The sequence below is a fragment of the Bubalus kerabau genome, chromosome X (assembly GCF_029407905.1).
Source record: "Bubalus kerabau isolate K-KA32 ecotype Philippines breed swamp buffalo chromosome X, PCC_UOA_SB_1v2, whole genome shotgun sequence".
Classification (NCBI taxonomy): Eukaryota; Metazoa; Chordata; class Mammalia; order Artiodactyla; family Bovidae; genus Bubalus; species Bubalus kerabau.
Window position 1 is genome coordinate 111,180,476 of NC_073647.1, and position 22,292 is coordinate 111,202,767.

General features: G+C 39.2%; 1 protein-coding gene across 1 annotated transcript in view; it reads left to right on the top strand.

Annotated features, from left to right (window-relative positions):
• Nucleotides 1-2,270: 2,270 nt before the first annotated feature.
• The window catches only part of VSIG4 (V-set and immunoglobulin domain containing 4), a 35,161-nt gene continuing 15,139 nt past the window's right edge, over nucleotides 2,271-22,292 (top strand). Inside the window, exons 1-2 of the mRNA XM_055563587.1 lie at nucleotides 2,271-2,669; nucleotides 7,772-8,128. Of these exons, the coding sequence (XP_055419562.1) occupies nucleotides 2,474-2,669; nucleotides 7,772-8,128 (553 nt within the window). The 5' untranslated portion in view covers nucleotides 2,271-2,473. The remainder of the gene's footprint in view (nucleotides 2,670-7,771; nucleotides 8,129-22,292) is intronic.

Here is a 22,292-nt window from a genome sequence, read left to right on the forward strand (position 1 = left end):
TCCCCAGATGGAGGACATGGCAACCCACTTCAGTATTCTTGTCTGGAGAATCCCCATGGACAGAGGAGCTTGGTGGGCTACAGACCATAGTTCCACAAAGCGTTGGCCACAACCAAAGCAGCTTAGCACACACACATATTTATACATGTATATATGTATTTGTCCTTATGTATATTCACCTATGTTTGTATATGATATTTATGGGTTTATGGGTTTGTATGTATGCATGTTCTTGAGCAGGACTTGTGTGGATTTCCTTTTTGCACCACTGCTTCCTTCCAGCTCAGTCAAACCCAAGGTACTCACACACACTGTGCTTAACAATATCATTTTTGGAGACATACGTATATGCATTTGAATCTTGTCTAGGTAGCTCTATACAGGTAACTGATTTCAGTATTTTGGGCTTCCGTCTCATTTTTAAAATGGTAACTTGTGCAATTCATTCATGAAAAATCTTTTGAGTATCTATTATATGTTAGTCACTGTTCTAGGCACTGGGGATATCGTATCAAACATGTCTTCATAGTGTTTACATTCTAGAGTGGAGGACAGACAACAAACAAATAAACCAGTAAATATACAATCTGCCAAGTAGTGACAAGTTCTAGAAAGAAAAAGAATAATAGCATAAGGAAGAATAGAGTGACAAAAGAGACACAAGCATGAGTACAATAATACCATAATACCTACCTAGGAGATTGTAGATACTAAATGAAATAATCTGCACCAAGTGCTTAGTACAGTGCCTGGGAAAGCAAATGATTAAGAAATAGTAGCTGTCATTGTTATACTTGTTACTCTAAGTATATTATAGTTTGATTTTTAAATATCAGAAAAGATACAAATATCAAGTTTAGCAGTGCTCATGTTGCAATTGGGGAAGTTGAGGTACAGAAAGATTTAACTTGTCTAAAGTCTCAGAAAGATGCAGAGTCAGGTCTGTCTCTAGGATTTCTAACTTCACCTTCAATGGAATTTCTAACTTTCCCTTCAATGTTCTTCTTTCTCAACAGTTACTGAACCTACTTCAGGACTGTAAGTCTTCCCCAGAGAAATGTTGTGCATGCTCTTGAGGACCTTTATTTATGTTCAGATCTAGGAGATCCTAACAAGAGGCAAGAGGCAGTTCAATAATGCAATCACCAGGCCAGACAGAAATTGACACCAGTCCAAGGGGGCATGGGGTTCCAGCTCTTCATCAGGCAAAGACTGTCTAGGTGAAGAGGGGTGTGTGTGTGTGTGTGTGTGTGTGTGTGAATGGTGGTGATGGTAGTAGGATGTTGGTTGGAAAATACAAAAGCAGGGTTTTTCAAAGTTCAGGGTTCCCTGAGTTACCTGATGGGAAAGAATGACTAAAAGTTCCAGTGAGGTAGACTAAATGAAGTAACCAAAAAGCAAGGGACAGCCATACAAGGGAGACTGAATTTGGAAGCCAGAGGGACTTAAGAGAATCCCATGTGATAATGGCAGAATCTGAAATGCTAGAGTCGCCTCTTAGCCCTTGTCCAGCCCCAACTCATTTGTATGTAACCACTCCTTGACAGGCACTAGAGGTGGTTACACACAGGAGTGGAGGAGATGATGTCTCTCTTTGGAGACCCACTGCAGTGTGAATTTGTTGGGTGTATTTTTCCTCTTGGAAGTGTTTATATTTTCAAAGATTAGTGAACTGTTAGCAGTGCCAAACCTAGAGTTAGACTTCTGGTGGACTTAAAGTCACCCTGAGGCTTATGAAGAGAAGTAATTAAGCTTCTCATAAGGCTTAATATAACTTTTACGGGTCAGGTGTATGTATCAGTGTAAAACCATTTAAAAGGTCAATCTAATAGAGCATACCACTGTCAAATCAATTGGTAAGTACACTGAATGCCAGACCTAACTTTCCAACTAAAGAAATAAATAAAAGATTCCTTGTGAGCAGTAATGAAAACTTTACTCTTACCACCAAAGAGGCAGAGCTATCAGAGAAAGCTTTCCCTATAGGAGATGTGGGGGTATATTCCCCCATAACAGCATTATTCATGGGCTTACAAATTATTTAAGCACTGATATATAAAAATATATTTCATAAACTTAATCTCCTGCATTCTGAGGCCCATAGACACCCATCTCCAACCCTTTGTTTATTTGAATAGACTGAATAGACAGGGGTTAACAGTACGACTGCTGAATATTGCATAGTCCAGCAAAGTTGATCTATTCTACCTGGGCACACCAGGAAGGAAAATACTTCCATAGTGGAGGGAGCACACTTATCCCAAAGTTATTCCTCAACCTTATCTTGTTGAGGAAACACAAAATAAACACAGCTTGGGAAATCAAAGACCAGAAACTCCTATTGGCTCCAGGGAAAGTCAAGACAATACTTTAGCAAGGGGAAGAATTGCTTCACTCAGTTAAAACTCCAACCCCAGGCAGGGTAGGGAGGGGGTGCTCATGTGACTTGTACTGAAATAGGGAAGGAAGGGGAATGTTAGATGAGACTTGGAGTCTGTGTGAGAGATATAAGGAAGAAAAGGAAGTAAGCAAGCACAGACTCTGGAAGCCATCAGGAGTTCATCTATTTAATATCAGGAGGCTAGAAGAAAGGACAGAAGTGGCTCTGGCTGTGATGGGGCTCTTACTGGGCCTGCTGCTCCTGAGCCACCTACTGGTGGTCATCTATGGTAAAGTAGCAAAAGGGGGCCTGGCTGCCACTTTTGACACAGGCAAAAATGGGGGAGTGGGGAGAGGTGGGATTGAATACCTACTGAGGAAAGCCTACTCCTGCTAAATGAGTGACTGTTCTCAGCCAATGCTCCAGATTCTATCAGCTTTGGGCAGAAGGGAGGGAAGTGGTTGAAGGTTATTGAAGAAGCCAGGAGATAAGTTTGGGTAGAAACTGGAAAGGATCCTCCCCTGTAAAACATACACATTATTTTCTAGTATTTGTTGTATCTCAGGGACACTAAAAATGTTCCTAACTTCCTTGTGTTGAACTAAATCAATTCCTTTGTGGCTTCTATCAAAGGATCCCAGCCCTGTTTCTTGGAGACACAAAAAATATATCTTTTCAATGTTGTGACAGGTCTTTAGAATGCTGTGGACAGAATCAATGTTCCCTTGATTCATCTTTTCTCCAAGTTAAACAGCTTTAGCTCCTTCAACTGTTCTTCACAAGACTTGGTTTCTTATCATTTCCTAGGATGACTCACTTCCCTGTGGACATGGCCCAATTTGTCTGGGGTAATTTGTCCAACTTAATGCTGGACTTATATACCAAAAGAGGATTGACTATCTCATAGCAGCGTTATTTTCTGAAATCCTACTGTATCTTCATTTATACCCTTGAGAACTGAAATAGCCTTTTAGGAAACTGCTGCTGCTGCTGCTAAGACACTTCAGTCATGTCTGACTCTGTGTGACCCCATAGATGGCAGCCCACCAGACTCCTCTGTCCCTGGGATTCTCCAGGCAAGAATACTGGAGTGGGTTGTCATTTCCTTCTCCAATACATGCATGCATGCTGAGTCACTTCAGTCTTGCTTGACTCTGTGTGACCCCATGGACAACAGCCCGCCAAGCTCCTCAGTCCATGGGATTCTCCAGGCAAGAATACTGGAGGGGGTTGCCATTTCCCTCTCCAGTGCATGCTAAGTCACTTCAGTCGTGCTTGACTCTGCGATCCCATGGACAGCAGCCCTCTGGGCTCCTCTGTCCATGGGATTCTCTTGACAAGAATACTGCCTTGGGTTGCCATTTCCTTCTCCCTTTAAGAAACTAAGCCTGAGTAATAGCTAAGTGAAACTCACGATAAGGTAAAAGGATCCTTGATTCATCCCTGATTATTCCATATCCTTAGAGGGAGAGACTAGATGAGTGCTAACTTGGTGCTATTTATGTTGTTAGAAAGAATCCAACTTTCCATAACTGACTCAGATTAAATCACCTTGTCCTGGGGCTCTGTCATCCATCAAATTCTAGAACCTCAGAGTTAGAAGAGACACTGAATTAAGTCACCCAAGAAGGAAAATAATTTTTTCCAGGCCACAGAGCAATTATTGTTCTTTCTACAACTACAATATTTTCACTCTCTAATACACTTTAGAGTGCACCTCTCTACTTTCTCCAAATCAGTTGATTTGAGTTGGGAATTAAAGAGACAGGACTGGAGCTCAGAGAACCATTTTGCAAATGTTAAATTTAAATCACATGTGTGTATGTGTGTGTGTGTGTGTGTGTGTGTGTGTGTGTGTGTGTTGTTCCCTCCACAGCCTGTGGAGGTTATTTAGACCTAGAAGCAGGTCTATCATTTGTGTAGAGAGTCTTACACCACAGACCTGAGACTGGGAACAAACTGGCCGATAACACTTTCCTTCTCCCTTAATCTCAGTGTCCCCAGCTCATTTGTATAGTGAGGAGATCAGTTTGACTGATCTCAAAACACCCTGCCAGGTGGAAAGCTCTGAAGGACTGTGGCTTCACTTCTAAAAAGTCTCTCGATTTAAGACATATGTTTAAATAATAAAAATAAATCCTAACATTTGCATTTTATAAACACTATAAAAAATTTTCAAATATCTATTATGTAAGCTAATCCTCTATTGAGTGGTCATTATAATAGGGGGAGAGAGACCAGACACAGATGTTCAGGGTCATCAGAAGATGTGACTGCCTGTTTGATGATATGAGGATGAAAAGTTTAAATGGAGCCCATAATGGATCTCATAACCACCCAAACCAGGCCTTTCCTCGCTTTAGGATCAACACACAAGCCACAGATCTCTTTACTTTTTAAAGTCCAGGTCCCAGGAATAGTGTGGGCCTCAGTACTAACCCTTCTTTCTCAAGTCAAAACACTTTCCAACAAAGCCCTTTGAGTCAATGCCCAGCCCTTTTCTTTCTTCTGAAGGGATGAAATAGTTGAATAATATTCAATCTCCTGAGGGAGGAGAGCTAAGCTCTGAAGTTCTGGGAAAGATTTCTCAGAAAGCAGTTGGCAGATGAGAGAATTATTTTTTAGGCTGTCGAGAGGATATTTTCCAGTCCTAGGATAGCACTGTTCAGTTCAGTTCAGTTCAGTCACTCAGTCGTGTCCGACTCTTTGCGACCCCATGAATCGCAGCAGCCAGGCCTCCCTGTCCATCACCAACTCCCGGAGTTCACTCAGACTCACGTCCATCGAGTCAGTGATGCCATCCAGCCATCTCATCCTCTGTCGTTCCCTTCTCCTCCTGCCCCCAGTCCCTCCCAGCATCAGAGTCTTTTCCAATGAGTCAACTCTTCACATGAGGTGGCCAAAGTACTGGAGTTTCAGCTTTAGCATCATTCCTTCCAAAGAAATCCCAGGGCTGATCTCCTTCAGAATGGACTGGTTGGATCTCCTTGCAGTCCAAGGGACTCTCAAGAGTCTTCTCCAACACCACAGTTCAAAAGCATCAATTCTTCGGCGCTAAGCCTTCTTCACAGTCCAACTCTTACATCCATACATGACCACTGGAAAAACCATAGCCTTGACTAGATGGAACTTTGTTGGCAAAGTAATGTCTCTGCTTTTGAATATGCTATCTAGGTTGGTCATAACTTTCCTTCCAAGGAGTAAGCGTCTTTTAATTTCATGGCTGCAGTCACCATCTGCAGTGATTTTGGAGCCCCAAAAAATAAAGTCTGACACTGTTTCCACTGTTTCCCCATCTATTTCCCATGAAGTGATGGGACCAGATGCCACTGTTAAACCATATCAAATAGATCCAGATAAGAAGGTGCTGGTTTCAGTTGTGGCTGGTAGATTAATCAGTTTAAAAAGTAAGGAGGCAGTGTGGAATCTGAAAGACTTCATTCTAGTCCTCCAGGCCTGGCTGTGCCCTTACTTTCTGTATGACTTTGAGTAAGCATCTTTCTTTCACTGAGCCTCAGCTTGTCCATATGTACCATGAGGGAATTTGTCTAGGTGGATTCTAAAAGCCCTTCTAGCTATGCCATACTGGAAGCCTCCAAATTCCATCCTGCCTGGTACTTCAAACCCTGTTGTACCAAGTACCTCACCATTTGGTGGTTTGCAAGGATCCATAGTGGGCAAAGTGTCTCCCCAAGTGTTGGGAATTTCCTGAAATAGATTTTCCCCTACCCAAATTTCCAGGAAAGTGATGAGTATTTCTTAATTTGACCTACATTTCACATTGGCTGCCAAGCTGCCTTGTTGCTAAAGTGTCCTCTCTAGTTTTCCTACAACCAAGGGATGACTTATTACCTGTTCATAACTCGATAGGTCCCAGCAGGTTGTAAAGGAGATGTACTAGAGTGTCTGTTGAGGGCACAGGCCAAAGGCTAGACTTTAGTGTTCCCATTGATAGAAGCCCTGGTATTTGGCAATACATTCTGAGAGCTAGAACACATGCCCCCACTCTATCTTTCGTCTGTTTGATTAAAGCCTGGGAATCTTAGGCTATATAAAAATCTTTTATTTGATAAGGGTTTCCCTGGTAGCTCAGATGGTAAAGAATCTATCTGCAATGCAGGAGACTTGGGTTTGATCCCTGGGTCAGGAGCATCCCCTGGAAAAGGGAATGGCTACCCACTCCAGGATCCTTATCTGGAGAATTCTATGGACAGAGGAGTGTGGTGGGCTACACTCCATGGAGTTGCAAAGAGTCAGATATAACTGAGCGACTAACTCTTTTACTTTCTACACTTTGAAACTACCTCTCCTAAGAGAGATATAAAAATGTATCTAAATACAATCCCTGGTTCCTGACTCCAGTTAAATAAAACACAAAATTCTCAAGATATGAGCTTATGGATGGAAATTGTTGATGGAAGGTGGTATCTCTCTCAATATCCTCAACTTTTCCCCCTTAGTTTCCTTTCTCAGCAAGCCAAGAAACAATCACCCTTTGGCCCTATCACCATTCCTACCAGTCAGCTCTAAGATTATACTCAGAACCTTTTCCCTTCCAAATATTTTCCTCTCCATTCCTCCTCAGGATGAAATTTTCCAATGTACTTTTGCTGAGAACTCAGAGAAACAAAAATGAAGATAAAGAAAGGATAGAAATCAGAAAAAATATCAAGCTTACAAATTGTATGTTTTCAGCATTTAACAATAGCTGATGATTTTACTAAACAGAAATGCATCTTATACAAGTTTCCACCCTGAGAATTGTCCTTTGCCTGCCTCTTTCTTCCCTTCCAGAAAATAATTTTAGTGCAAGGACCCAATCACTGAGCCTTTCTGAGGGAGCAGTGAGGAATAAGCAGGGTAGATAGTCTTTTCTTTCTGAAACCTGAAGCCACCGCATTTCTCCAAGTGCATAATTACATGCAGTAAAATAGCTCAGACCCAATTGCTCAGCGTTTGCTCCCATACTTCTTTTGGAAAATGTTGAAAGAGGTTTTTCCCATGGATTTACAGAATATTAGAGTTTGTAGGATCCTTAGAGATCATTCCATTCAGAATTTCTATATAATATATGAAAAAAATAGGTCCAACATGGTGTAAATTGACTTATACAGGATCACTTCAAAGCAAGGAAGTGATAGGAAAAGAACTTGAAACTCACAAGTGCTAAAAACAAAACAAAACCAAAAAAAACAACTTTAGGGCTTTCCTTCTAAGGACTGGTTCTGATTGATAAGAGAGCTGGCAGAGAACAAAACGTCATGGAAAATATGAACGTATGAGTTAAGGGTGTGTTTCTCAGAACCCTCTTGAAGCCTGCCACTGCCATCTTAGCTCTCAGATGAGTGTACCATCTGTGTCTTCTCCCTTCTTCTGTTCCCTTCTCTTCAGGACATCCCATCCTGGAAGTGCCTGAGAGTGTGACAGGGCCTTGGAAAGGGGATGTAAATATTCCCTGTACCTATGGTCCTCTGCAAGGGTATACACAAGTCTTAGTAAAGTGGCTGGTAGAACGTGGATCTGACTCAGTCACCATTTTTCTACGTGACCCCTCCGGAGACCATATTCAGCAAGCAAAGTACCGGGGCCGCCTGCATGTAAATCATGAGGTTCCAGGAGATGTGTCCCTCCAACTGAATACCCTGGAGATGGATGACCGGAGCCACTACACATGTGAAGTCACTTGGCAGACTCCTGATGGCAACCAAGTTGTGAGAGATAAGATCGTTGAACTCCGTGTCCAGAAACGTGAGTCACTATGGGTGTTAAGAAAGTACTGATAAGCAAAGACCCAATAAAAGACTGCAATCTTAGAAAGTCCTAAGAAACCCAGAGACCTTGGTTTACCTCTACATAGTCTCTCTTCAGTTATATGTGCTAATCAGAGGTAGTGAACAGGATATTCTCAGGGTTATCACTCTCGTGGCAGAATTTAATAAATGTTGGGAAGGCTTTTTGGCCTTCAAATCTCTACCCCTTCACGTGTCCCAGAAATTCCAGGACCCATAGCCTGATTGTACCCTTGGACTCTCTTAAAACTCATAAAAATAAGTATATCTGATCAGGTTATCAGAGAATGTAAAAATGTTGGCAGAGAAACTCTGGGGAAGGGTATGCATGGATTAGTAAAAATAAGCTTAGCTAGCTTGACAATTTTACAAAAATCTAACCCCTGGTCATCCAAAACTTCAGATAAACCAAAAACTCTGAACAAAAACAAGCAAACAAAGCAAAATGAAAAATGAAACCAAAACAAAAAAACTGTTTGGGCTTTGTTTTAGTCAGTTTATTTTTTAAACAACAGATAGCACACATCCCCAAATAATATAAAATGACACTTACTCTTTCCAAGGAAATTATTTTTATTTAAGTTGTCTTATTCCCTTTTATTCCCCACATCAGCAGACCTTTTTTTTTCCCTTTGCAGAGATATTTATAACCCTAGACTCAACATGGATGACAGCCTTGTGTTTTCATATCCTTGTAACTTCCCAGAGCCTCCTCTTTTGTCTTCCCTTTGCAGTATCTGTTTCTAAACCCACAGTGATGACTGGCAGTGGCTATGGCTTCACAGTACCCAAAGGAATGAGGATTAGCCGTCAATGCCAGGCTTGGGGTTCTCCCCCCATTAATTATGTTTGAAACAAGGAATAGACTAACAACCAAGTACCCATCAAAGTAGGAATCTTCAGTATCTTACTTTTGAAGTCTGCAGTGGTAGATGACTCAGGTTCCTATTTCTGTACTGTCAAGGGCTGGTTAGGCTCTGAGCAGCACAGTCACACTGTGAAATTTGTGGTCAAAGGTGAGCAACATTCTTTCTTGATGAGAATCTCAGTGGACTACCTTGCTCCAGAGATATATCAACATAATGCCCTTATCCCAGAGAAAATAAATTGGGGCAGAGTGGGGAGGGAGTCCTGGGTTATTCAATTACTAAGTAAAAATTCTGGACTGGCACAATAACACTGGAGACATTTCCTGTCGTGTTGTAGGTTAAGTAGATGAAGATGGTAAAGGGAAAAGTAATAGTTACTAAGTACCCTTTTTTGCCATATACAATGCACAAGAAGTTGGCACATGTTTTCTCATTGAATCTCACAATTATCTCATGAGATAGCTATCATTACCCTTATTTTACAGAAGAAGAAACTACACATCAGAAAGGGAAATCTACTTGTCCAGGGGCTTACTGTTTGGAAGTTCAAGGCAGGATTTGTACTCAGGTTTCATGTTCTTCCACTATGTCTGATTGCCTCTCGTGATTGAACCTATATCAGTTTCTGGGCACCCTTTGGGATACTTTTTATTGGTTTGTTTTTGTTGTGCTTTGATTGTTTGTTTTTTTGCTGTTATTGTTTTTATTTTGTTGGTTGATTGTTCAGTTTTGCTTTATGAAATAAAGCCCAGATCTCTGCAGTTTCTTTAAATTTCCCCTCTTTTTCCCTAAAGCCAAATGCAAGTTCTGGTTGAAGTCTAATCAAGGTCTGAATGTTTATTACAGAATTATTTGGAAACACTGCAAACTGTGTACATAATGATTGTAGACTGGAATTTAAATGAACAGCCCAGCACTGATATGGCCAAATGAATCTTGTTGCACTTAAAGAAATCTCCTTGGAAGGGAAGATACTTATTCCAAGATGGTTTTTATTTCCCAAAACAAGTTGAGGGCTAACTTCCTTTATGAGATTACCCTCAGAGCCTCCTGAAAATTATTATCCTCAGAGGATGTCTCTGTGTAACAAAAGTAAGCAAACTGTCTCCTTCCACTTGGGTTCAGTTCAGTTCAGTTCAGTCACTCAGTCGTGTCTGACTCTTTGTGACCCCATGAATCGCAGCATGCCAGGCCTCCCTGTCCATCACCAATTCCTGGAGTTTACTCAGACTCATGTCCATCGAGTCATTGATGCCATCCAGCCATCTCATCCTCTGTCATCCCCTTCTACCCCTGCCCCCAATCCCTCCCAGCATCAGAGTCTTTTCCAATGAGTCAACTCTTCGCATGAGGTGGCCAAAATATTGGAGTTTCAGCTTTAGCATCAGTCCCTCCAATGAGTTTCCCTGGTAGCTCAGAGGTTAAAGTGTCTGCCTACAATGCGGGAGACCCAGGTTCAATCCCTGGGGTGGGAAGAGCCCCTGGCAAAGGAAATGGCAAGCCACTCCAGTATTCTTGCCTGGAGAATCCCATGGACAGAGGAGCCTGGTGGCCTACAGTCCATGGGGTCACAAAGAGTCAGACATGACTGAGCGACTTCACTTTCACTTTCACTTTCCAATGAACACCCAGGACTGATCTCCTTTAGAATGGAATGGTTGAATCTCCTTGCAGTCCAAGGGACTCTGAAGAGTCTTCTCCAACACCACAGTTCAAAAGCATCAATTCTTTGGCACTCCGCTTTCTTCACAGTCCAACTCTCACATCCATACATGACCACTGGAAAAACCATAGCCTTGACTAGATGGACCTTTGTTGGCAAAGTAATGTCTCTGCTTTTGAATATGCTATCTAGGTTGGTCATAACTTTCCTTGCAAGGAGTAAGCGTCTTTTAATTTCCTGGTTGAAATCACCATCTGCAGTGATTTTGGAGCCCAAAAAAATAAAATCTGACACTGCTTCCACTGTTTCCCCATCTACTTCCCATTAGGTGGTTGATATTGGTTTGAGAGTCCTGTTTGGCCTGAAGGGATTTGTTTGCCAAAGTTTAGATGTAGTGAGGATGTGTGTGCTGTAAGTTTTGGTCTGTTAGTTTAGGAAGGAATAAGGGGAGTCTCATCCTGAAAGAAATTTATGGACACTGGTCCAGTTCTTTGAGAGATGACAATCTGGTCAAGCAGAGAAAGACATGGCCAGAAAGCAAAAAAAAAAAAAAAAAAAAAAAAAGTGTGCTTCATAAAGAGACAAGTTGAACATTCTCATCTTTCTATAAGTGTGTTTCTAGCCCATTTGGGCATGACCTTGCTCACAACCAATCAGCCTGTCTATTCCTTTTCCAGTCCATGTTTACAGACAATAAAACTGTTAGGCAATGCTCACAACTGACCTCTAGTGACAGATAAGGAAATTGAGGCCCAGAGAAGTTACATCCTTTCCTGCTCTCTGATCCAAGTTACTTTCTCTTGGCTTCCTCTACCTGCCTTCTCTTCTACCTCAACATGGTTCCTTAAGTCTGGTCACCTGATTCATCTCTGTCCTACATACACTTCACACTCTGTGTTATTCCCCAATTCTGGAAAAAGTACAGAGATGCATTGGCCCCGCTTTAGTTTCATACTCTGTGTCATCTACTGCCTGTCCCTATGCTGTTTGTCAATCAATTTGCTCATCTCTTTCTGACTTATTTCATGTTTCAGCCCTGTTCCCAGAAGATGAGGTCACCTTCTTCTTAACTTGAGAAGACCCAGATCCCCACCCTCAGATGTGAACTCTATCAAGCACCCTCTCTGCTTCGACATTCCCTTGCTCATTCCCTCTTGGCTCAGTGTAAGTTATATCTTTTTCTCCACAGAAAAATCCTTTACCTCAGCTCTTAACCTCATCTACTCTAACTCCATGCTTCATCCATTATCCTCTACCTAAGCCTAATATATATATATATATATATATATATATATATATATCACACACACACACATATATATATGCTGCTAAGTTACTTCAGTCGTGTTCGACTCTGTGTGACCCCAGAGACGGCAGCCCACAAGGCCCCCCCACCCCCGTCCCTGGGATTCTCCAGGCAAGAACACTGGAGTGGGCTGCCATTTCCTTCTCCAATGCAGGAAAGTGAAAAGTGAAAGTGAAGTCGCTCAGTCGTGTCCGACTCTTTGCGACCCCATGGACTGCAGCCTACCAGGCTCCTCCGTCCATGGGATTTTCCAGGCAAGAGTACTGGAGTGGGGTGCCATCGCCTTCTTCGATTATATATATATATATATATATATATATATATATATATTATATATATATATATAATTGATGTATATGTGTATTATGTAAACCTAATGTACATATATATGTAAATAACATCCACAGTGGCTCAGATGGCAAAGAATCTGACAGAGAGACCTGGGTTCAATCCCTGGGTTGGGAAGATCACCTGAAAGAGAGCATTGGAACCCACTCCAGTATTCTTGCCTGGAAAATCCCATGAACAGAGGAACCTGGCTGGCTACAATCCATGGGGTTACAAAGAGTTGGACACGACTGAGTGACTAACACCTTCATTTCAACATATGTGTCATTAAATAAAACTTTACATCTGCCACCCAATCTCTCGGCTGTGGCCACTACCAACCTACTAAAACAGGTAGTTTTTATTGTCTGTCCCTCCTTATTTACCCCAATATAACTTTGTAAACTGGAGTCATCACTTACTTCCAAATCTCCAATTTCACATCTTTGCTCCTCCTCTCTATTCGCATCTTTGCTCCTTTGTCATAAATTAATTGTCCATGTAAGTGTGAGCTTATTTCTAGGCTCTCAGTTTTGTTTCATTGATCTGTGTGTCTGTTCTTGTGCCAGTATCATACTGTTTTGATTACTATAGTTTTGAAGTATAGTTTGAAATCAGAGAACATGATGCCTCCAGCTTTATTCTTTTTTCTCAAGATTGTTTTAGGTTATTCTGCATTTTTTTGTAGTTCCACATAAATTTTAGAATTGTTTGTTTCAGTTCTTTGAAATGTACCATTGGAATGTGGACAAGGATAGTATTTAATCTGTAGATTATTTTGAGTAGTATAGATATTTTAAAAACATTAATTTTTCTGATCCAGAAAAATGGGATATCTCCTTATTTAGTTGTGTTTTCAATTTCTTTTGTCAGTGTCTTACAGTTTTCATTGTACATGTCTTTTAACATCTTGGCTAAATATATTACTAAGTATTTTAATTTTTGATACAATTATAAATTGGATTATTTTCTTATCTTTCTGAGAGTTATATAAAAATACCACAAATTTCTGTATATTGATTTTATATTTTATTATTTTACTGAATTCATTTATTAATTTTAAAAGATTTTTGGTGGTCTTTAGGACTATCTTTATACAGTATCATGTCTCTTTTCAAATAGTGAGAATTTTGCTTCTTCCTTTCCAATTTGGGTACCTTTTTATTTTCAAAATTGTTTCCTTAATTTTATTTTTGGGTTGTTCATTGCTAGGGTACAGAAGTATATTGATCTTATATCCTACAATTTTGCTAAACATTTATTTGCTCTAATCATTGTTTTGTGGATTCTTTAGGTTTTTCTAAATATGATTTTGTCATCTGAAAATAGAAATAATTTTATTCCTTTCTTTCCAATTTAGATGCCTTTTATTTGTTATTCTGGCACAATTTCTCTGGTTAGTACCCACAGTTCAATGGTGAAAAAAGCATGGCAAGAATGGGAATCATTGCCTTCTTTGTGATCTTACAAGAAAATATTCTTTCTTTCAACATTAAATATGATGACAGATGCCTTTATTTTGGTAAATGTTGCTTGGGTTGAGAACATTTCCTTATTCCTGGCTTTTTGAGTGCTTTTATAATCAAAAGGTATTGAATCGTGTCAAGTCATGTTCTGTGTCTATTGAAATGATTGTGTATTTCTTGCCTTCTTTATTTTATTAAGAGAGTGTATTATCTTGACTCATTTTCAAATGCTGAAGCAATCTTGCATTCCTGGGATAAACTGATCATGGTACAGAATCCTTTTAATATGCTGCTAGATTTGGTTTGCTAGTATTTTGTTATGGAGTTTTGCATCTATATTCATAAAGAATATTGGTTCTTAGTTTTCTTTTGTTTTTTATGTCATTATACAATTCCATGTGATATGATAAAAATGATCTCATATACTGAGCTAGGAGGTGCTACCATACCCATTTTTTGAAAGAATTCGTGAAGAGTTGGCATTATTTAAAAAAAAAAAAAGTTTATAGAATTCAACAGTGAAACCACACCTGGGCTTAATCTTTACTTTATATGAAGTTGTTTGATTAGCAATCCAATCTTTTCACTCATTAAAAATCTGTCTTTTTTGATTTCCTATTTCTTCTGTACTCAGTTTCAGTAGATTGTGAATTTCTAGGAATTTACTGTTTGTGTCTTAGTTAATCCATTGTCATACAATTATTCATAGTATTCTCTTGTCATTCTTTTTACTTCTACAAAGTAGATACGTCTCCATTTTCATCAAAGACTTAAATAATTTGAGCCTTATTTCTTTCTTTTTAGTTTGGTCTTGCTAAAGGCTTGCCAATTATGCTGATCTTTTTCAACAATCAAACTTTGGTTTTGTTGATTTTATTTATTTATTTATTTCAATTTTCTATTTCATTTATCTCTGCTAAATATTTGATTTCTTCAATATGCTTATTTTCTGCTTAGTTTTCTCTTCTATTTTTAATTTTCTTTTTAAGGTGAAAGATTAAGTTATTAATCAGAATTTTTTTAATTTTTTGGTGTAGGTATTTATAGCTAAGTACTATTAGCTATAGTACCTAAGTAGTACCAAAATACTATTTTCACTGTGTCCAATAAGTTTTGATATGCTGTGTTTTTATCTTCAATAATTTGCAAGTATTTTCTAATTTCTTAATGATTTCTTATTTAACCCATTGATTATTTAGAAATGTTTGACTTTCACATATGTTTGCATCTCCCTAATTTCCTTCTGCTATTTTTTTTCTAATTTTACTGTATTATGGTACATTATTATAATTGCTTCAAATTTATTGAGACTTATTTTATGGCTTAACATATATGGTATATTCTGGATTATGTTCCATGTGCACTTAAACAGGATGTGTATTCTGCTGTTGTATTGTGGAGTGTCCTGTACATGTCTTTGGGTCCATTGGTTAACAGTATTTTTCAAGTCTTTGATGTCCTTGCTGATCTTTTAGCTAGGTGTTCTATCCATAGTTGAAAATGTAGTATTCAAATCTCAAGCTGTTACTTTTTAATCAACTACTTCTCCTTAAAATGCACTCATTGTTTGATTCATGTTTTGTTGTTAAGAGCATACATGTTTATAATTGTAGTGTCATTGATTGACTGATCCTTTCATAATTATAAAATGTGATTCTTTGTCTCTAATAACAATTTTTTGCTGCTAAGTAAAACTACTATTTTGTTTGATAGTAGTATAGGTACTCTGGCTCTATTTTGTTTACTGTTTACATGGCATATTTTTTTCTTTCTTTTAATAACAAATCACTTGTGTCTTTTGAATCCTAAATATACATAGCTTGTAGTTGAATTATGTTCCTTATCCATTCTGTGAATCTCTGCCTTTAAATTTGAGAATTTAATCTGTTTATGTTTAATGTAAGTGCTGATAAGATAGGGTTTATGTTTGCCAATGTGCTATATATCTTGTCTTTTCTCATTCTTTTGCTCCTTCATTACTTCTGTTTTGGGTATTAAATAGATATAATATAGTGTACTATGCAATTCCTTTTGTTGTTTCTCCCATATATATTTTGTAACTTTCTTGGTGGTTGTCATGGGGATTACTATTAATTCTTAATTTACTACAATCTAGTTTGAATTCTTGCTAACTTAATTTCAATAGCATATACAACTTTGTTTATTACATAATTCCATTCTCCCTCTTTATGCTGTTATTGTAACAAATTACATCTTTATGTATTATAACCATATCAACATAGGCTTTTAATTATTGTTCCTGTATTTGTCTTTTAAATCAGATAGAAAAAAGGGGTTACAAACAAAAAAATACATTTATACTCTTTCTATGTTTATTTAGATAAATTACCTTTATTTGTGCTTTATTTCTTAGCTTTGATTCAAGTTACCATTCACTGTCCTTACATTTCACCCTGAAGAATCCCTTCAGGATTTCCCACAGTACAAATGTGCTGGTAACACATTCTCCCCATTGTCTTGGAATGTTTTAATTCTGCTTCGTTTTTGAAGGACAATTTTGCTAAATATAGAACTATTGATTGATATAATATGTACTTTGAATGGGGCTTCTCAGTTGGCACTAGTGGTTAAAAAAACAAAAACAAAAACAAAAACCTGCCTGCCAATTCAGGAGACATAAGAAATGAGAGTTAGATCTCTGGGTTGGGAAGATCTCCTGGAGGAGAGCATTGCAACCCACTTCAGTATTTCTGCCTGTAGACTCCCATGGACAGAAAAGCCTGGTGAGCTACTGTCCACTGGATGGCAAAAAACTGGACACAACTGAAGCAACTTAGCCTGCACATACTTTGAATATGTAAGCCCTCTGCCTCATGACCTCCATTGTTTTCAATAAGAAATCAGCTACTGATTTTTTTTTATGGTTGCTAATATTTTATTTAGCATTTTTGCATTGATTTTATTGTGGTATTGTTGGTGTACAATATTAAGCTTCTGGTGTACAATGTCGTGATTCACAAATTTTAAAGGTTATACTCCCTTTACAGTTGCTATGAAATAGGGCTATATATTTGGGGTTCTACCATGTATCCTTGTAGCTTATTCATTTTATACATAATAGCTTGTAACTCTTAATTATCTACCCCTTCTTGCCCTTTCCTCTCCCCATTCACATATTATTTAATCCATTTATCTGATGATGGTCATTTACGGTCTCTCCATGTCTTGGCAATCATAAATGGTGCTGCAATAAAAATTGGAGTGCGATTTTTCTTTTTTTCAAATAAATTCCCAGGAGTGGAATTGTTGAGTCATATTATAGTTTTATTTTTAGTTTTTTTGAGAAACATCCATGCAGTTTTCCACAGTGGCTGTAACACTTTTACATTCCCTTAAAAAGTGTGCTACAGTGCCCCTTTCTCCATATCATCATCAACACTTGCTATTTGTGATCTTCTTGATAATACCCATTCTGATAGGTGTGAAGTGATATCAAATTGTGCTTCTAATTTCCATTTCTTAGATGATTAAAGATGCTGAGCAACTTTTCATGGGACTGTTAGCCATCTGTACACTTCTCTGGAAAAAAATGACCATTCAGATCTTCTGAAATGAAAACCACTAGTATTCTTTCCTTGAGAAACCCATGAACAGTATGAAAAGGCAAAAAGATAGGACACTGAAAGATTAACTCAGTAGGTAGGTGCCAATGTGCTACGGGAGAAGAGTGGAGAAACAACTCCAGAAAGAATGAAGAAATGGAGCCAAAGCGAAAACAGCACCCAGTTGTGGATATGACTGGTGATGGAAGTAAAGTCTGATGCTGTAAAGAGCAATATTGCAGAGGAACTTGGAATGTTAGATCCATGAATCAAGGCAAATTGGCAGTGGTCAAACAGGAGATGGCAAGAGTGAGCATTGACATTTCTTTTATTTAATTAATTTATTTATTTTACTTTACAATATTGTATTGGTTTTGCTATACATTGACTTGAATCCGCCATGAGTGTACATGTGCTCCCCATCCTGAACCTCTTCCCTCCTCCCTCCCCATCCCATCTCTCTGGGTCATCCCAGTGTACAAGCCCCGAGCACCCTGTATCATGCATCAAACCTGGACTGGCGATTTGTTTCACATATGATATTTTACATGTTTCAATGCCATTCTCCCATATCATCCCACTCTCACCCTCTCCCACAGAGTCCAAAAGACTGTTCTATATATCTGTGTCTCTTTTGCTGTCTCACATACAGGGTTATCATTACCTTCTTTCTAAATTCCATATATATGTGTTAGTATACTGTATTAGTGTTTTTCTTTCTGGCTTACTTCACTCTGTATAATAGACTCCAGTTTCATCCACCTCATTAGAACTGATTCAAATGTATTCTTTTTAATGGCTGAGTAATACTCCATTGTGTATATGTACCACAACTTTCTTATCCATTCATGTGCTGATGGACATCTAGGTTGCTTCCATGTCCTGGCTATTATAAACAGGGCCACGATGAACATTGGGGTACACGTGTCACTTTCAATTCTGGTTTCCTCAGTGTGTATGCCAGCAGTGGGATTGGTGGGTCATATGGCGGTTCTATTTCGAGTTTTTTTTTTAAGGAATCTCCTCACTGTGCTCCATAATGGCTGTACTAGTTTGCATTCCCACAAACAGTGTAAGAGGGCTCCCTTTTCTCCACACCCTCTCCAGAATTTATTGCTTGTAGACTTGAACCCAAAGATAGCAGCCATTCTGACTGGCATGAAATGGTACCTCATTGTGGTTTTTATTTGCATTTATCTGATAATGAGTGATGAGCATCTTTTCATGTGTTTGTTAGCCATCTGTATGTCTTTTCTTGAGAAATGTCTGTTTAGTTCTTTGGCCCACTTTTTGATTGGGTCTTTTGTTTTTCTGAAATTGAGCTGCAGGTGTTGCTTGTATATTTTTGAGATTAATTCTTTGTCCGTTGCTTCATTTCCTATTATTTCCTCCCATTCTGAAGGCTGTTTTTTCACCTAGAATAAGCAAACTAAAATGGACTGGAATGGGTGAATTTAACTCAGATGACCATTATATCTACTACTGTGGGCAAGAATCCCTTAGAAGAAATGGAGTAGTGATGATAGTCAACAAAAGAGTCTGAAATACAGTACTTGGAAGCAATCTCAAAAATGACAGAACGATCTCTTTTTATTTCCAAGGCAAATCATTCAATGTCACAGAAATCCAAATCTATGCTCTGACCAATAATGCTGAAGAAGCTGAAGTTGAATGGATCTATGAAGACTTACAAGACCTTCTAGAACTAATACCCAAAAAAGATGTCCTTTTCTTTATAGGGGACTGGAATGCAAAAGTAGGAAGTCAAGACATACCTGGAGTAACAGGCAAATTTGGCCTTGGAGGGCAGAATGAAGCAGGGAAAAGGCTAATAGAGTTTTGCCAAGAGAATGCACTGGTCATAGCAAACACTCTCTTCCAACAACACAAGAGAAGACTCTACACGTGGACATCACCAGATGGTCAATACCGAAATCAGATTGATTATATCCTTTGCAGCTAAAGATGGAGAAGTTCTATACAGTCAGCAAAAATAAGACCAGGAGTTTACTGTGGCTAAGACCATGCACTCTTTATTGACAAATTCAGACTTACATTGAAGAAAGTAGAAAAAGCCATTAGACGATTCAGGTATGACCTAAATCAAATCCCTTACGATTATACAGTGGAAGCGGCAAATAGGTTCAATGGACTAGATCTGCTAGATGGAGTGCCTGAAGAACTATGGACGGAGATTCATGAAATTGTACAGGAGGCAGTGATCAAGACCAACCCCAAAGAAAAGGAATACACAAAGGCAAAACCGTTGTCTGAGGAGGTCTTACAAATAGCTGTGAAAAGAAGTTAAAGGCAAAGGAGAAAATGGAACATATACTCATTTGAATGTAGAGTTCCAAAGAATAGCAGGGAGAGAAAAAAAGCCTTTCTCAGGGATCAGTTCAAAGAAATAGAGGAAAACAATAGAATGGAAAAACTAGAGATCTCTTCAAGAAAATTAACATTACCAAGGGAACATTTCATACAAAGATGGGCATAAAAAGGACAGAAATGGTATGGACATAACAGAAGCAGAAGATATTAAGAAGAGGTGGCAAGTATGCACAGAACAACTATACAAAAAAGATCTTCATGTCCCAGATATTCACGATGGTGTGATCACTCACCTACAGCCAGACATCCTGGAATGTGAAGTCAAGTGGGCCTCAAGAAGCATCAGATCAGATCAGATCAGATCAGTCGCTCAGTCGTGTCCGACTCTTTGCGACCCCATGAATCGCAGCACACCAGGCCTCCCTGTCCATCACCAACTCCCGAAGTTCACTCAGACTCACGTCCATCGAGTCAGTGATGCCATCCAGCCATCTCATCCTCTGTCGTCCCCTTCTCCTCTTGCCCCCAATCCTTCCCAGCATCAGAGTCTTTTCCAATGAGTCAACTCTTCGCATGAGGTGGCCAAGTACTGGAGTTTCAGCTTTAGCATCATTCCTTCCAAAGAAATCCCAGGGCTGATCTCCTTCAGAATGGACTGGTTGAATCTCCTTGCAGTCCAAGGGACTCTCAAGAATCTTCTTCAACACCACAGTTCAAAAGCATCAATACTTCGGCGCTCAGCCTTCTTCACAGTCCAACTCTCACATCCATACATGACCACTGGAAAAACCATAGCCTTGACTAGACGAACCTTTGTTGGCAAAGTAATGTCTCTGCTTTTGAATATGCTATCTAGGTTGGTCATAACTTTCCTTCCAAGGAGTAAGCGTCTTTTAATTTCATGGCTGCAGTCACCATCTGTAGTGATTTTGGAGCCCAGAAAAATAAAGTCTGACACTGTTTACACTGTTTCCCCATCTATTTCCCATGAAGTGATGGGACTGGATGCCATGATCTTCGTTTTCTGAAGGTTGAGCTTTAAGCCAACTTTTTCACTCTCCACTTTCACTTTCATCAAGAGGCTCTTTAGTTCTTCTTCACTTTCTGCCATAAGGGTGGTGTCATCTGCATATCTGAGGTTATTGATATTTCTCCCAGCAATCTTGATTCCAGCTTGTGTTTCTTCCAGTCCAGTGTTTCTCATGATGTAGTCTGCATATAAGTTAAATAAACAGGGTGACAATATACAGCCTTGATGAACTCTTTTTCCTATTTGGAACCAGTCTGTTGTTCCATGTCCAGTTCTAACTGTTGCTTCCTGACCTGCATACAGATTTCTCAAGAGGCAGATCAGGTGGTCTGGTATGGACAAAGCTAGTGGAGTTGATGGAAAAACAATTGAGCTATTTCAAATCCTAAAAGATTATGCTTTGAAAGTGCTGCACTCAATATGCTGGCAAATTTGTAAAACTCAGTAGTGGCCACAGGACCAGAAAAGGTTAGTTTTCATTCCAATCCCAAAGAAAGACATTGCCAAAGAATGCTCAAACTACCACACAATTGCACTCATTTTGCATCCTAGTAAAGTCATGCTCAAAATTCTCCAAGCCAGGCTTTAACAGTACATGAACCATGAAGCTCCAGATGTTCAGCCTGGATTTAGAAAAGGCAGAGGAACCAGAGATCAAATTGCCAACATCTGCTGGATCATCGGAAAAGCAAGAGAGTTCCAGAAAAACATCTATTTCTGCTTTATTGACTACACCAAAGCCTTTGACTGTGTGGATCACAACAAACTCTGGAAAATTCTGAAAGAAGTAGGAATACCAGACCTCCTGTCCTGCCTCTTGAGAAATCTGTATGCAGGTCAGGAAGCAACAGTTAGAACTGGACATGGAACAACAGACTGGTTCCAAATCAGGAAAGGAGTACATCAAGGCTGTATATTGTCACCCTGCTCATTTAACATATGCAGAGTAGATCATGAGAAACGCTGGGTTGGATGAAGCACAAGCTGGGGTCAAGATTGCCAGTAGAATATCAATGAGCTCTGATATGCAGATGGCACCACCCATATGGCAGAAAGTGAAGAAGAACTAAGAGCCTCTTGATGAAAGTGAAAGAGGAGAGTGAAAAAGTTGGCTTAAAGCTCAACATTTAGAAAATGAAGATCATGGCATCTAGTCCCATCACTTCATGGCAAACAGATTCTGCAACAGCTGAAACAGTGAGAGACTTTATTTTTGTGGGCTCCAAAATCACTGCCGATGGTGACTGCAGCCATGAAGTTAAAAGACGCTTGGTCTTTGGAAGAAAAGTTATGACCAACCTAGACAGCATATTAAAAAGCAGAGACATTACTTTGCCAACAAAGTTCCATCTAGTCAAAGCTACGGTTTTTCCAGCAGACATGTATGGATACGAAAGTTTGACTACAAAGAAAGCTGAGCACCGAATAACGGATGCTTTTGAACTGTGATGCTGAAGAAGAGTCTCGAGAATCCCTTGGACTTCAAGGAGTTCCAACCAGTCCATCCTATAGGAAATCAGTCCTGAATATTCATTGGAAGGACTGATCCTGAAGCTGAAACTCCAATC